Genomic DNA, 16,693 nt, shown 5'->3' with positions numbered 1-16,693 from the left:
AGAACGAGACGCTGGCTCTCCGAACATGTAGCCGCCGTACTACGTGTCCACTTGACCCAATTCCTTCAAACCTACTGCAAACCATTGCACCTGCAATCATTCCGGCTATCACTCACATGATCAATGTGACTACAGAGCGGTCTCACTACTACCCTTTCTCTCTAAATCATTAGAAAGAGCATTTTTAAATCAGGGTCTGGCTTCCTCTCCCAGAATGACCTCCTGGACCAGAACCAATCTGGTTTCAAAAAAGGACACTCTACCGAGACGGCTCTGTTGTCTGTGACTGAAGCATTGAAAACTGCTAGAGCTGCAGGTCAGTCTTCAGTGCTCATTCTGCTGGACCTCTCGGCCGCCTTCGACACAGTCAACCATGACTTCCTCCTAACTATACTCTCGAACATGGGGATCTCAGACAATGTGCTGTCATGGTTCAGATCATACCTCACTGGGCGCTCGTTCAAGGTGTCATGGCAAGGACAGCTGTCCTCAGCACGTCTGGTCTTCAACCAGCCAAAACGGGCACATGCCCCGCTGCTCATTGAGCTCCACTGGCTACCAGTTGATGCTCGCATCAAATTCAAAGCTCTTACAATCTCCTACAAGGTGATGACAGAACAGGCTCCTTCCTACCTGCACTCACTCCTGAAGGCTTACTCCTCCACCCGGCCGCTGCACTCCTCCAATGAACATTGCCTCGCTTTACAAAACATTCACACAAAGCAATCCAGACTGTTCACATACAGAGTTCCCCAATGGTGGAACAAACTACCTTCCACTACCAGATCAGGAGAATCTCTCACTATCTTTAATAACCTCCTGAAGACAGAGCTCTTCAAAGAGCACTTACTCTCTTAACACCTCTAACACACTAACTACTTCTAACCTCATTTCCTTCTGCCCCTCCTTCACTCTATCCCATTATCTCCCTTTGACCTCCTTTAGGCCCTATCTAAAGATGTCTTTACCTTCTATTATTTTTGTACTTCACTATTGTAAGTAACTTTGGACAAAAGCATCTGCCAAATGTAATGTAATGTATATGCTACATGCTACTGAGCATGTGATTCAGCCTGCTTGTGATTCAGAACTTGTGTGCGGTGTATTTAGATTTTGTCCATTGAAACAATCAAAATTCTACTGCAGATGTTTGTCATAATCATTGAGGGGAAAATTATCGCAAAACAAATCAATAATGTTTTCATTGCCCGGCACTAAATGAAATAAAACGTTATTAATGTTTACTAATGTTAGATAAACTGCACTAGTTAAATTAACAACTGCACTATTTATAGATCTTGTCTTTTGCTCATGTACTGTAGTTAAGCATAATAGTTGAAAAACACTTTGTATATATACTGTATATTTCTTAGAAACTAGATATTAGTTATAAACCTAATTAATGTATTGGTAGCCAGTTACTGAATTTATTTACTTTTCTTTATTTACTAATATAATATTTTTATTATAACCACAATTCCAATGAAGTTGCAACACATTCCAAAGAAATTGGGACAGGGACAACAAAAGACAAGGAAACATTTATCTGTGTGCAATTGCAAGGAATTTAGGGATTTTCTCATCTACAGCTCATAATATTATCAAATGATTAAAAGAATCTGAAGAAATATCTGCAAGGTAAAAAAAATAAAATAACACTGAAGGCCCGTGATGTTCTATCCTTCAGGTGGCACTGCATTAGAAAACCACATCATTCTGTGACGAATATTACCACATGGGCTCAGGAACACTTCAGAAAATCACTGCTAGTGAAGTTCCTCGCTCCATCTACAAGTGCAAGTCGAAAGCCAGATATGAGCAACACCCAGAAACGCCACCGGTTTCTCTGAGCCTGAGCTCATCTGAAATGGACTGACACAAAGTGGAAAAGTGTCAGTGTCTTCATTTCAAATTGTCCTCTGTGCCAAAGAGGAAAAGGACTGTCCGGATTTTTATCAGCGCAAACTTCAAAAGCAACATCTTTGATGGTATGCTCATTTCAGCAAGACAATGCAGAGTCACTGCATGTGTAACAACAACATGGCTTCATATTAAAAGAGCCGTTCAGCCGTCTCTGCGCTCTCCACTGCTGGCTGCGAGACTGGTGCTCTGCTAGTGGAGTTGGCTACGTGGACAACTGGGAGAGCTTTCGGGAGCGTCCAGCCCTCTTCCACCGAGACGGACCTCACCCCAGCCGCCTGCGATCTGCTGTCCTCTCTGGAAACATTGAGGCGGTGCTATGCCGAGACTGACTGGCTCTAACCAGTCATACTGGCCAGGTAAGTGGTCTCAGTAATGGGCAGTTTAGGAATATATATCGTTCTAATTATGTATCTTGCCACTGTCCTGTTCATACGGCCATGAATTATAATTATGTGCCTTTTTCTGATACAAGTGCAATTATACCATTTAGAATCCAGTACCCACACAATTACTTAAATTAGCACTGCCAAAGGTGGGTAAACCACTACTAGAAATAGTCAATTCATCCCTTAGCATGGGCTACATACCCAATTCTCTTAAACTAGTGGTCATTAAGCCCATTATCAAAAAGCCAAATCTGGACCACTGCGAGCTTATAGACCAAAATCTTAGAAAAAATTGTGTTTAAGCAGTTGCACTTCTATCTACAAAGCAATAGCATTCATGAGGTTTTTCAGTCTGGATTTAGACAAAACCATAGCACTGAAACAGCTTTACTTAGAGTAACTAATGATTTACTTTCAGCTCTTGATAGGGGCAGTAATGCCATCCTTGTACTGCTAGATCTTTGTGTTGCCTTCGACACCACAGATCACGCTATTCTACTTGATAGGTTAGAAAATCTTATTGGTATTAAAGGATCTGCCCTCACCTGGTTCAGATCTTATCTGAGAGATCAATACCAGTTTGTTTATTTAAATAACGAATTCTCTTATCCGTCTAGAGTAAAATATGGTGTCCCTCAAGGATCAATACTTGGTCCACTACTCTTTACTCTTTATATGTTACCACTGGGTAAAATTATCCGTAGGCATGGTATTGACTTTCACTGCTATGCTGATGACACGCAACTTTACATATCTGCTAAACCCAACGAGGACCTCTGTCTAAATCAATTAACAGACTGTATTAAAGAGATAAAAAAATGGATGACGCACAACTTTCTCTTATTTAATTCTGATAAGACTGAGGTCCTTCTATTAGGTCCTAATATTGATAAAAACATAAATGTTAATACTGTAGATGGTCACTTAATTATACCTGGTAAAACTGTGAGAAACCTTGGGGTAATCTTTGACCCAATTCTTTTGTTTGATGCACACATATGTAGCATAGTCAAAACTGCATTCTTCCATTTAAGAAATATTGCTAAAATCTGCAGTATACTCTCTCTGGAAGATGCAGAGAAGCTGGTACATGCATTCATAACCTCGAGGCTGAACTACTGCAACGCGTTGTTGGCTGGAAGTCCACATAAATTACTTCATAAACTCCAGCTAGTTTAGAATGCAGCTGTGAGAGTGCTTACTAGAGCTAGAAAGTTCGATCACACGATACACCTATTCTTTCATCCCTACACTGGCTACCTGTTAAATTTCGTATAGATTATAAAATATAAATCCCTCAATGGTCTGGCCCGGCATTATCTACAGGAACTTCTTACACCTTACAATCTGCCACATTCACTCCGCTCCCAAGACGCTGGTCTGTTATTAGTCCCGCGTATTAGAAAAAACTATGCAGGAGGAAGAGCTTTCTTTTATAAAGCTCCCCAACTTTGGAATAGCCTCCCTATTAATATACGGGACTCAGACACACTCTCAATCTTTAAATCTAGACACAAAGCATTTCTATTTGCTCAAGCTTTTGAATAATGTCTCATTACAATTTCTGTAATTTTTCTCTTCCTGTTGCCTTTCTAACTATTTCTCTTACAGTTTATCCAGCAAATATAAACCCTGATCTAATCATCTGCTTTCTCTTTCTCTCCCCATGTCCTGAGCTGCTGCCTCCAAGTGCCCATCCCACTCCAGCAGAGTTTTATAAAAACATTCCAACCCCTTTTTCTTCCCTCCCCCCTCTGTTCTTTCTTTCTCTCTATCTTTCTCACATGTGCTGAGATGCATGGCCTGGATGCCTGGATGTGTCAGTTTGTGGTTCCAGCTTTCAGGAATCAGCCCTGTCCTTCTACTCATCAGAATCATTACACAACATTTTAACTCCTGCTTTTTTCTCTTTCTTTCCTTTCTGTTTTCTCTATCTATCTCTTCTACATGTATGGAGATGCCCTGTTCTTGATGTTCCCAGCCTGGCTCTCCAATGCCCGCTGTGTTGTACTTTGACTCTGCAACCCTGCACTGATCAACATTAACACTCAGAATCTGTTTCTATATTAGCCATAGCTCTATAGTTTGTGCCCATCACATTTTATATTCATAAATTAGTACCTGTTACATAAGCTATAGTTCACATTAATTTTCTGTACTGTTTTGTTCTGTTATTGTTCTGAGTGGGTCAACCCGAGTAGGATGGGTTCCTCTGACTGAGTCTTGGTTCCTTCCAAGGTTTCTTAAAGGGAGTTTTTCCTTGCCACTGTGTCACCATAAAAATGGGTATGTCTGTGGTGCTGCTCATAAGAGGTGTGGAGCTGTTTTTCTCTGTAAAGCTGCATTGTGACAACCTTTGTTGTAAAAAGCGCTATATAAATTAAATTGAATTAAGTGTATTTCGTTTACCTAAGCTAACCCACTAGACCACATATATTATTTTCTCACCTCCGTCAGCCTGGATGGGGCTCAGGCTTAATTTCACCATGCGAGTGCGCAATAAATAATAAAAAACAGTTATAGAATTAGGTCTTACTAATAATGAAAACGTGTAAAAAGGTTTATACAAATTTCATGATTTTTTAACCATATTAATGTTTCCCTTTGGTCTAGTGTTGTATGTTAAGTTCCAGCTATCCTCTATTTCTTCACAATTTAATATCAAGTTAGAAATTGCTGCAAAAAAGAAGAGAATTAAACTCATGGATAGTATTGTGTCTCAGGGCTCTTTGGATCACTGAAATCTATTTCAGATACCTGTGATAATTAGTTTGCCAAGTGAGCCCAATTAAAGGAAAACTACTTAAGAAGGATTTATTAAGGCCACAGGTTTCAAGCAACATGGGAAAGAAAAAGGATCTCTCTGCTGCTGAAAAGCATCATATGAACATGATTATTAAAAAACAATTCAATATTTCACGAAAAATTTAACTGTGATCATCGTACTGTGAAGAGAATTGTGGTTGATTCAGAGCACAGAGGAAGGAAGGTTTCTCCCAGGCAAATTAATCGGATTTAGAGAGCAGCTGTTAAAATGCCATTACAAACCAACAGGTATTTAAAGCTTGCTGTAGTACATAAACCTACTATTCGGCCATCCCTAACCAGAGCTCAAAAGCAGAAATGGTTGCAGAAATCACAATGTATGATTTTATTTTATGTTTTGACCGATAGCTGCTTTATCCAATAGCTCCTCCATACACTCACAGTACTGGAGTGCTGGCTGGGGAGGCAGGGTGTCCAAACTTTTTATCAGTAGCTGATTCATACAACAGCTCCTCAATACACACACAGTAGAGCAGGGGAGAGAAAGGGTTCTATGTGCAGAGCCGCTGGTGTGCGAGATAGAACTTTGGGCCCCCCATTCATTTCTATGGGAAAAATGAATACAATTGTACGAAAACGTACATCAGAAGAACGCAATAAGGTCTATGGGATGTCCGGTCTTCGTATCTACACAATTGTGACCTACACAGGCTTTCAAATTTCTTCCCACATTTATTTTCAATAGAAAAAAAGTGTACATTTACTAAGTTTTTATGAAAACTGTACGTCTGATCAAAAACCTGTATACAAGCACGCATCGCACCATCAGGCCGCACAATCTGGAGTTGGAACAATGTCAATATCTCGAAAACTGTGGGACAAGAAGCGCGGCAACGAAAGTGCAAATAATAACTAGATTGCAGTTCCTGCAGAAACTGCGAGTGTGATTGCAGTGCTGGCTGGTATCTGTGGTGGTTGCTATGGTGTTGCTAAGTGGTTGCTATGGTGTGGCTAAGTGTTTGCTAAGTGTTTGCTATGGTATCCGGGATGGTTGCTATGATGTTGCTAGGTGGTTGCTAAAGTGTTGCTAGGTGGTTGCTAAGGTGTTGTTTAGTGGTTGCTAAGGTGTTGCTATGGTATCCGGGGTGGTTGCTATGGTTTTGCTAAGTGGTTGCTCAGGTGTTGCTATGGTATCCGGGGTGGTTGCTATGCAATGTGCAAATACATCAATCAGCTATGCACACTAGGTTGCTCTGGCCGTGCAGGGTATACAAACTTTTGACCAATAGCTGTTTTATCCAATAGCTCCTCCATACACTCACAGTACTGGAGCACTGGCTGGGGGGCCGGGGTGTCCAAACTTTTGACCTAATTGTGTTTTATCCCATAGCTGCTCCATGCACTCACAGTACTGGAGATCTTGCTGTCGTCCTTCCATCTAGCTACCGTCCTTCGATGGGCCCTATACATTCCTATGGGGCCATTTTGTACAACAATTGTACGAAAACCGTACGTCGTGTCATTTCGTACAGCATATTTTTGGAAAGAAGGCAATAAGTTCTATTGACCACCCGGATTTCGTCTTCATATTTCCAAAAATGTGACATACACGGACTTTCAAATTTCTCCCCATTAATTTTCAATGGGAAAACTGTACATCCGATCAAAAACCTGTATACATGCACGCATCGCACCACCAGTCCGCACAATGTGGAGTTGGAACAGTAGAAGAAGCGCGGCGATGAAAGTGCAAATAATAAGAATAATATTAATGCAGAATAACAGTATTGTTGTGCATTGCTAAAGCGATGAGCAACCATAATAGCATTAACGAATGCAGTTGCTACATGTTTAATCATTGTTACTTAAGCATTGCTTATGTATGACGTCATGTCTTATTGATGTTAACTAATGCCTTACTTCATGTCAGTTAGTCATTTAATATAGTGTCACCACATTCTCCTTTGAAATCAGAACGTATTCACGCACCTGCAGATGATGCTCTTCATTTGGTTGTCCTTCTCGTCCTGCTGTCTGCAAAGACGCTCCTCACTCTCCTCCAGGCGAGCCTTGTACTCCATCAGGAGTCTCTGCATCTGCTGCTCCTGTGCCAGCAGCCGCCGCTCATACTCTTCCAGTCGGCAGCTGGACACATGCAGACGCTCCTTCAGTTTAGAGATCTCTTGCTCATACTGCAGAAAGAGAAAAGAGTTGTACAGACCACTAACAGGAACCAATATTTAATAGAAAGATTTCCAAGCTTACTCGTCTTAGACGTTTTATGTGTTTTACAAAACCTCTGACACTAAAGCAGGTCTCTGCTCACCTTCTCCACATGCTTGCCGTCCTCTCTGCTCTGAATGTCCTCCTCCTCATATTGGCTGTTATTCAGCACCCATGCAGCGGTCCTTTCTACTGGAGACATTGTGACTGATTCAACTGGCGACTGCACCTGCTTAAGGCACACACATCAACAAAGTCCTTCATCATTTCAAGTAAAGTTTTCTTCTTTTATTCCAAATCCACAGGAATTAATATGAAATTTGCACCAACTTCCACTCTTCCAGTCTGGACTGGCTCACAATTTTCATTCTACTTCATTGCTCTCGGAAGGTCAGAACTCTGTGCAGGACAGTCAAGTTCTTGCACACCAAACACACTTATTTATGTCTGGTTATGGAGACAAGCTGGACCAAAAACTTTACATGATTGAATACCCCACTTTGTGAAAGGACACCCTGCCCTGTAATTATAGGTGACTGGACACCCCATTCGTTGACTTGGTCTGTTTACTTGGTTGGACACCTTGCTCTGTGACTCAGCAGACACCCCGCCCGGTACCCTTAGATGGTCGGACTCCCCGCTCTGTAACTTTACGTGGTCGGACTCCCCGCTCTGTAACTTTAGGTGGTCGGACCCCCTGCTCTGTAACTTTAAGTGGTTGGACACTCCAATCTGTAAGTTTACGTTGTCAGACATGCCGCTTTTTAACTGTACTTGGTCGCACACCTCACTATTTAACTTTATGTGGTCAGACACCCAATTATGTTTACTAGGTCTGACAAACTGCGTTGTAACTGTACTTGATCAGATGCCCCACTCTGTAACATTATATGGTCGAACACAGTCTTCGGACTAGGGCTGGGCGGTATACCGGTTGATCCGGTAAGCACATCCGGTAGGCGCTGCGGAGCAGAACAACAAACACAAACAAAGAAGACGAACACAAAATGTTAGTTAACCATAGCCAGTTAGCATAACAAGCTAATACAAGCTAATCTAGCTCAGCCCTGTGGAGTCACAGCATCTTGCGCTGTCCTGCCTGAAGAAACATGAGAACAGAACTTTATCAGAGGAGTTTGTGCTGCTGTCCCTTGCCGTATGTGTGTTTTATCAGAGTAAAATAAAACACAGCAAACAGTAATTATTAACTCAGAATAATTCCCTCAGACGAATCGGTCCTGGGTGGGTGGTTGACATGAAGTGGCCTTTTTTTTGGTCCAATGCATCAAATATATGTAAATTATAGAAAAACTTGTCAAAAACATTGATGACATTGTTCAGAAAGAGCATTAATGGAATAAACATGACATTTTTTCAAAATTTTCAGTCAAACCATAAAAAGACCCAATCCCAATCCCAAAGTCCCAATCACATTTCACACTACAGTTCAGGCCTAATATTCTGAGACCACCCCTAACTAAAACATTTTGTCCCAAAAATGAATGTCATATGGTGTGAAGCCATACTCCTTTTTTAAATGGGCAATTATTTGGAGTCCTTTGGGGAGTGGGGGTCCTCCTTCTTTCAGGAGGAAGAACAACACCTCAGAAGGACACTGAAAGTTACAGGGTGAATTATCACTCTTTATTCTTTCAGAAAAATCAAGTACAGGTGCTGGTCAACGAATTAGAATAATTTGAAATAGTGCAATCATGAAATTCTTTGAATGCATTTTTTGTGCAGAAAGCAAATCAGGTGTTCACCGCACCTGTCCTACTCGTTAGACTAATCACAGAACTTGTTACCTGGAAAATTGGAATCAGCTGAGCTTTCCAAAAGGCCCATTTAGGCCATTTAACTGTGACACTGTTGTTTTATTGAATTAGAATAATGGAGAAACCGTTTCATTGAATTAGAATAAATGCTCGAATTTTTGTTTTCTGTGAAGAGTGTTCACTGTGCAGTATAAAGTCAGGGTTGAGTAGAATTTCTAAGTTGTAAAATCAATCATGGGTAAGCAGCGCGACCTCTCAACCGGAATAGTGGCTCAAATTCAAGCCCTTCGCCAACAAGGCTTGACCCAAACTAAAATTGCTGAGCAGCTCGGCATCAGCCAGTCTTCCGTCTGCAAAGCTCTCAAGAAAAACTGCAGCAAGCGCACCAACTGTTCCGGCGTCCGAAAAACTTTTGCTCGCGACAACAAGCAGCTGAGAAAGATCGCAGTCAGCAACCGGTTCAAGTCCACTTCCGAGCTCACCGACTTGTGGAACAAGCAGACCGGCGCTGACGTCTCCAGATCAACCACTTACCGTCGTCTGCGCGAACTCGGCTTCAAATCTCGCGTTCCAGCAGTAAAACCGATGCTGAACAAGAAACAAATGGAGAAACGGCTGAAGTGGGCCAAAGAACACGGCGAGTGGACTGCTGAAGACTGGCAGAAAGTGGTCTTCAGTGACGAATCACGCTTCTGCATCTCCTTCGGTGACCAAGGTCCTCGTGTCTGGCGTCGTGGTGGCGAAACCTACAACCACGAGTGCGGGAAAAGATCCGTCAAGTTTCCCCAGAGCGTTATGGTCTGGGGATGCATGTCCGCTCGAGGTGTAGGGAAACTCTGCTTCCTCAAGAAGACTGTCAATGCTGCCGTATATCAAGATGTTCTGGAAACGTTCCTGATTCCGACTGTTGAGGAACAGTTCGGCGAAGAAGACTTCATATTTCAACAGGATCTTGCACCGGCTCATGCGGCAAAGTCGACCAAAGATTGGTTCACTAAAAAACAGCTTGAAGTTTTGGCATGGCCGGCCAACTCGCCTGACCTCAATGTCATTGAAAACCTTTGGGCCATCGTCAAGCGGAAAATTCGCGACAGAAAGCCTACTACGCTGGACCAACTGAAGCAGAACATCGCCACTGCCTGGGAAGCTGTGAGTGCGGAAACTTGCGACAAGCTGGTCAAATCGATGCCGCAGAGACTTCAGGCAGTCATACAAGCCAAGGGGGCAGCCACAAAATACTGAGAAAGTGATGATTGTAATTATAATAAAAATTATTCTAATTCAATGAAACGGTTTCTCCATTATTCTAATTTAATAAAACAACAGTGTCACAGTTAAATGGCCTAAATGGGCCTTTTGGAAAGCTCAGCTGAGCAAATTTTTTTCCAGGTAACGAGTTCTGTGATTAGTCTAACGAGTAGGACAGGTGCGGTGAACACCTGATTTGCTTTCTGTACAAAAAATGCATTCAAAGAATTTCATGATTGCACTATTTCAAATTATTCTAATTCGTTGACCAGCACCTGTATATCCAGCACTTCTGCTTCAGTTCCATTTTGCACTTTGTCATATTATGTGACTATATTGCTTTACTGTAGTTAGCATGGTTTTATGATGCTAGCATAAAGCCACATTGCTTAAAGTCATGCTAAATACATAAAACATCATATGGTGTGACACAACGTCATACGGTGTGACAGGGTTTTCTTGTCACACCATATGATTGTCACATTATATGAAATGAACTGCATTTAAATACATAAATATTGCTCTTAGATACATATATTATAGCTAATATTTAAGTTTATTTATTATTTCATCATTTTAACACATTGACAATATATTATTCACACATTTAGAATCAATAGAGAAGCTCAGTTTCTTCCCTACTATCCCATTTTTAAGCTGAATCCATGTTAAACTACAGCATTTTGGGACTCAAACGTTCAGTTTGAGGCAGATTTCAGTAGATAATGAGAGATGGCGAGTACAGAAAAAACAATGAAATACAGGGAGAGATGAAGGTTCTGTAAGGAGAGCAGGTCCCGAAAATTAAAATGGAAACATTGGACTTTTAACAGTGTTGCAGGGTGCTGCATCAATTAGCCTATGCCAGAAAAAAATAGCTCTACAAAAGTTCAATGATTTACAAAGATAATTAGAATTCATGTAGCTAGCATTTAACAGATTAAAATAAAAAGTGCAACATCTTATGAATACAATGGATTAGTGGATTAGTTCATGTTTCTGTCACTTGTCAAACAAAGTTTGTTTGTTGGTTAAATGCATGTGTGGTGTGATTCCTCATATGGCGTGACACCATGTAATTTGGTGTGACATTCAGAATTGAAATAATTATTTTCATTATTTACCATAAACTTATAAATGTGACAGATGAGGAATAGTTCCCGCAAAGGTTATAAGAATTTTGGTATTTTTGTAACAAGGTATTCCCAAATTAATTTGAAGTATATGGAAAGATTATGAAGTTAACATCTTCCTATGTGTGCATATAAAGTAAAATAATTCAAACGGTAACATATTTGCACGTGAGAAATGCTATAAATTTTACATAGCAATGATACAGAGCCTTGCAAAAGTATTTGGCCCCCTTGAACTTTTTAACCTTTTGCCACATTGCAAGCTTCAAACAAAGATATTAAATTGTAATTTTTTGTGAAGAATCAACAACATGTGTGACACAATCGTGAAGTGGAATGAAATTTATTATCTTGATCATGATATTTATTATCTTATTTATTATCTTGATCATGGGCCTCTTGGCTGATCATCTCTGATCAGTCTTCTCCTTGTGTAACTGAAAGTTTAGAGGGACAGTCAGGTCTTGGTAGATTTGCAGTGGTCTGATATTTCTTCACTTTCAATATGATCACTTGCAAAGTGCTCCTTGAGATGTTTAAAGCTTGGGAAATCTTTTTGGATCCAGATTCAGCTTTAAACTTTTCCACAACAGTATCTGGGACCTGCCTGGTGTGTTCTGTGGTCTTAATGATGCTCTCTGTGCTTTAAACAGAACTATCACAGAGCAGGTGCATTCATACAGATACTTGATTACACAGAGGTGGATTCTATTTATCATCATCAGTCATTTAGATCAACAGGATCATTCAGAGATCCACACTGAACTTCTGGAGTGAGTTTGCTGCACTGAAACTAAAAGGGCTCAATAATATTGCACGCGCCACTTTTTAGATTTTTATTGTAAAATAGATTTCGCTCCACTTTATGATTGTGTCCCACACAACAACAAGAACAAAAAAAATACAACTTTATTTATTAAAAATAAATTCACATTATACCCCTTTTTAATTTTATACACAATAATATTCTTATCACAACATGATCATTTTAGACTGTAAACATACCTACAATGTATACACAGTACAGCCCAACAGTTTGGACACACCTTCTCATTCGATGCGTTTTCTTTATTTTCATGACTATTTACATTGTAGATTCTCACTGAAGGCCTCAAAACTATCAATGAACACATGTGGAGTTTTATGTATCTAACAAAAAATTACCTGGCCTCCACAGTCACCGGACCTGAACCCAATCCAGATGGTTTGGGGTGAGCTGGAGCACAGAGTGAAGAAGGGGCAACAAGTGCTAAAAACCTCTGGAAACTCCTTCAAGACTGTTGGAAAACCATTTCAGGTGACCACCTCTTGAAGCTCATTGAGAGAATGATGCCAAGAGTGTGCAAAGCAGTAATCAGAGCAAAGGGTGGCTATTTTAAAGAAACTGGAATATAAACATTTTTTAGTTATTTCACCTTTTTTGTTAAGTACATAAAACTCCACGTGTTCATTCATAGTTTTGATGCTTCAGTGAGAATCTACAATGTAAATAATCATGAAAATAAAGAAAACGCATTGAATGAGGAGGTGTGTCCAAACTTTTGGCCTGTACAGTATATATTGCACAAGAGATAAAACTCACTAAAACTCTGGATAACACATGCAGAAAAAGCTTTGAGTAGTAACTAAAGCTGTTTAAACATATTAATATTATAGCTTGAAGGATAATATTAATGCACACTGAACTGAATGTATTAGTTTACTGGAGAAAGAGGGGAATTGTGGCTGTATTTTAATACTGTAATGCCTCTAATAGCTTCAGGAATAACACATAGTAAATTAATAATAAACTTGCATCTGACTTGTGCAAAACAGTTAAAAAACTCTTTTGAATACTTTAACATTAAGTATTTTAGGTCAATTTATATTGTTTATGAAACTATTTTTAAATATTTAATTTAGTAAAATAAGCATTATTAAAGTTGTTAGTGTATCTCATTTAAGGTCTATTGTTTACATTCTTCAGCTGTTTTTCTGTTAATAAAGTCTGATTTCTTTATATATTGTGTAATTTTGTGGGACAAAGTAAACCCGATACTAATCAAAGCCTTAATTTAAAGCCTTTGTGTTTTGTATTATATGGACTCCTAACAGTACAGTCACAACCCTATATAAATGCCCAGTCATGCAAAGAAAAAAAAAAAAAAAAAATAATAATAATATATATATATATATATATATATATATATATATATATATATATATATATATATATATATATATATATATATATAAGCGGCACTCAGCGGGTTTAAGTACAACCTGGCACAATGTTGTCTACTAGAGCATAGGATGGTGATGTTTTTGACCAAACAAGTTAAAATTAATACAAAGGGGTGCATTTTCTGACATGACATGTAATTATAAAGTTGTTTTAAAAAAAAAATCTACTACTGAAGCAAATGGCACCAGTGTTTTTTTTTTTTTTTTTTTTTTTTTTTAGAACTGTAGTGCTTCCTAAAAACCAGCCTGGATGGACATTTGCTGTCTTCATCACAGTGATGTTGTACAAAAGTGCTTAACATTTTAAGATGATCAGAGCAAATACTGCAGAGCTAGAGCAATTTATATTAGAAATCCCAAGCACGCAAGAATTGCTTAATGCCTGCACACTATTGTAAGTGAAAATGTTCTGTTTTTAATGATTATTTACCTAAAGACTACAGTGTGGTACAAGATCAAATTGAGGTAATATGTCAACTATCCAGAGACTAGTTTCAATATAGCTATTTTATAACAATTAGCAATTATGAATAAACAAAGCTTTTTTAAAACATAGTTGTACTTACAAATTTGCTTATTATGGCAAAACCAATTAGATGTCAAAATATTACAGTATGAATGACATATACTAGGTTTAAATTCCATCCCGATTGGGCAACATACAGCCTGCCAAACTGTTGCTCTTTGAACATCCTTTAGAGGCTGTATGATAGATTCTACATGCAAAGTTTCAGGTTGCTAGGTTGCAAGGTTGCTGAGAAACAGTGCTACAAATTTAACCGTTGGAGTGAATTGGACATATATCCGGAAGGACTAATTTGCATATGGTGGCCATATTGTTTAAAATGTCAACTTTTTTTATGAATATTGAAGCCAATAACAAGTATTTTGATACTAACATGCCAGTATTGGTCAAAATTCCTAGGACTAGTTTGCACAAGTATGTTTTGCATATTATGCAAATTAGCAAAAATCTAAGTGTGTGAAAGTATATTGACCCAAGGAATACAGCAAAAAAGATTATATAGGTCTTAGGGTTCTGGAGTTATTGAGCAAAATATGAAAAATTTACTTTCCCCCCACTGACCAATCGGTGCCATTTTTGTTGTCCAACAAGATGCTACACCTACCAAGTTTAATCTCTGTACAAGTTACACTTCAGGCTGCACTGTTTTTTCAGGAGAATAATAGTAATAATAATAAGAAGAATAATAATAAGAAGAAGAAATCTGAGCAAAAACAATAGGGTTCTACGCACCTTCAGTGCTTCAACTCTAATAATAATAATAAGAAGAAATATGAGCAAAAACAATAGGGTTCTACGCTATTAAACTGTGCTTGAACCCTAAAAAAAAAAAAAGAAAGAAAGAAAGAAAGAAAAAAAACTGATATACCTTGAAACCGTCTGAATCCTGAAAAATACTGTGGTACACATTTTTGGTTATACCCCCGCACTAGTAAGAAATTGCAATATTTTTTTAAAGTAAAATAATATAGTAAGTTTTGGGATTCCCTATGAAAACAGCTGCCATTTTTAACCATAACTGGTGATTAGATTAAATTAAATTCCCAAGAATTTACTGCTTTGTTGAGACACACCAGGCAAAAAACAACAAAAAAATACCACATGCAGAAGCTTTCTAAATTTTACCCAATAATAGATTTTAACAAGTTACATACAATTAACTCAATAACTTTCTACAATGTTCCAGAACATACGGGTAGGTTTTATGTTGCAACAGAATTTACTTATAGTCTTGTATTAGTTCTGCCAAACAAGAAAACGCTCATTTTAAAAGATGTCTTGTTTACTAAAGAATGAGTTAGGCAAAAAAAAAACACATCTGAGGGGATGTTAGGATGTTTGAAAACTTATAACTTTACAGGCATACTTTCTTAGGCCACTATTTGATCAGAAATTGAATATTTTGTCAAATTCGTGTTTCATTAGTGTGTTTCATCATAGTGCCACTAATTCTATATGACATCTATGGAACGCTTGACAACTCGGTTTAGAAATATTTTTTTTCATGTGTAGCTAGAGGAATTTACAGCACACCCTATTTGGTTTGGCTAATAAATTAGCTGTGACCCTCTAAAATGTTGCCAATTTTCTTACATTTTGGTAGGATAACACAGATATTACATTGCTGCATGTTATTAGCCATAGGTTTGTTAGTCAACAGTTTCTCAATTTTTAGTCACAAACCTGTGTTCTAAAGTTTAATCCAGTGTCTGTCAGTGTGAGTAACTCGATGCAGTACATAACACCTACGGCCAACAGTAAGTCGGCCATTTTGAAATGTGTTCACTTGCTTGCTTTTTTAAACTCCAAGCACATTTGTCACATTCACTTAATACTCGTCAGGATCAAACTTCCAACATATATAATGTAGAATTGCATGATGTACTGAACGTTCAATACTTTTTTAGTACTATGGCATTACAAACAATTAATAAAGCCCAGTTACTAGTTTCAAAGGAGCCAAAAATAGTAGGCGCAATTTGATTAATTTCATAAGAAAACTGATTCACACTGCGGCCGGTGTGGAAGGATTAAGGTAAACCTAGTATTCTGAACAAATTAATCAATTTGCGAATATTTATTTGACTCAGTTGAGCGACACATGCACACGCAAGCCAGCAGCGAGAGAGCAGCAGCGGCATAGAACGGACCGGACCGGGCTCGAGGAGTGAAGTGTGGGCATGTTTTGCTTGTATCGCTGATGAAGACGGGAACCCGACCAACACCACAAACCCAGTTTGCCAACGGTAAACAAACAAGAAACAACTTGTTAAACAAGCTTGTTGAACAAACAAGAGCAACTTGGCTAAGTGGACAAGCACCCTGATCTCTACAGAGAGCTGAGAGGTGGAGAGGTTAGTGGAGCAGAAAGACTAAACAGAGCGGTAGTTTGCTGTAGTGCCCGATGCAGTCCTCCAGTTGGACGGTCGTTTCCGGCTGAGAGTGCGCTGTGTGCTATTGGCTGCCGCGTCTCACTGGTGTTTGGATGAG

The 16,693-nt window shown here is 39.0% G+C and overlaps 1 protein-coding gene across 7 annotated transcripts in view; it reads right to left on the bottom strand.

Annotated features, from left to right (window-relative positions):
- rasal2 (RAS protein activator like 2) overlaps positions 1 to 16,693 on the bottom strand; it is a 207,202-nt gene that overhangs the window by 14,417 nt on the left and 176,092 nt on the right. For 6 of the 7 annotated variants that reach the window (XM_049483149.1, XM_049483146.1, XM_022663442.2 and 3 more), the window contains 2 exons: positions 7,402 to 7,530; positions 7,065 to 7,267 (listed from right to left, as the gene is read on the bottom strand). In XM_049483149.1, the coding sequence (XP_049339106.1) occupies positions 7,065 to 7,267; positions 7,402 to 7,530 (332 nt within the window). The remainder of the gene's footprint in view (positions 1 to 7,064; positions 7,268 to 7,401; positions 7,531 to 16,693) is intronic. The other variant, XM_049483147.1, reaches the window with a different exon arrangement.

This window comes from Astyanax mexicanus, chromosome 8 (assembly GCF_023375975.1).
Source record: "Astyanax mexicanus isolate ESR-SI-001 chromosome 8, AstMex3_surface, whole genome shotgun sequence".
In the NCBI taxonomy this organism is placed as follows: domain Eukaryota; kingdom Metazoa; phylum Chordata; class Actinopteri; order Characiformes; family Acestrorhamphidae; genus Astyanax; species Astyanax mexicanus.
The sequence above is the reverse complement of the archived record's forward strand: the minus strand, read 5'-3'. Positions and strand labels throughout refer to the sequence as shown.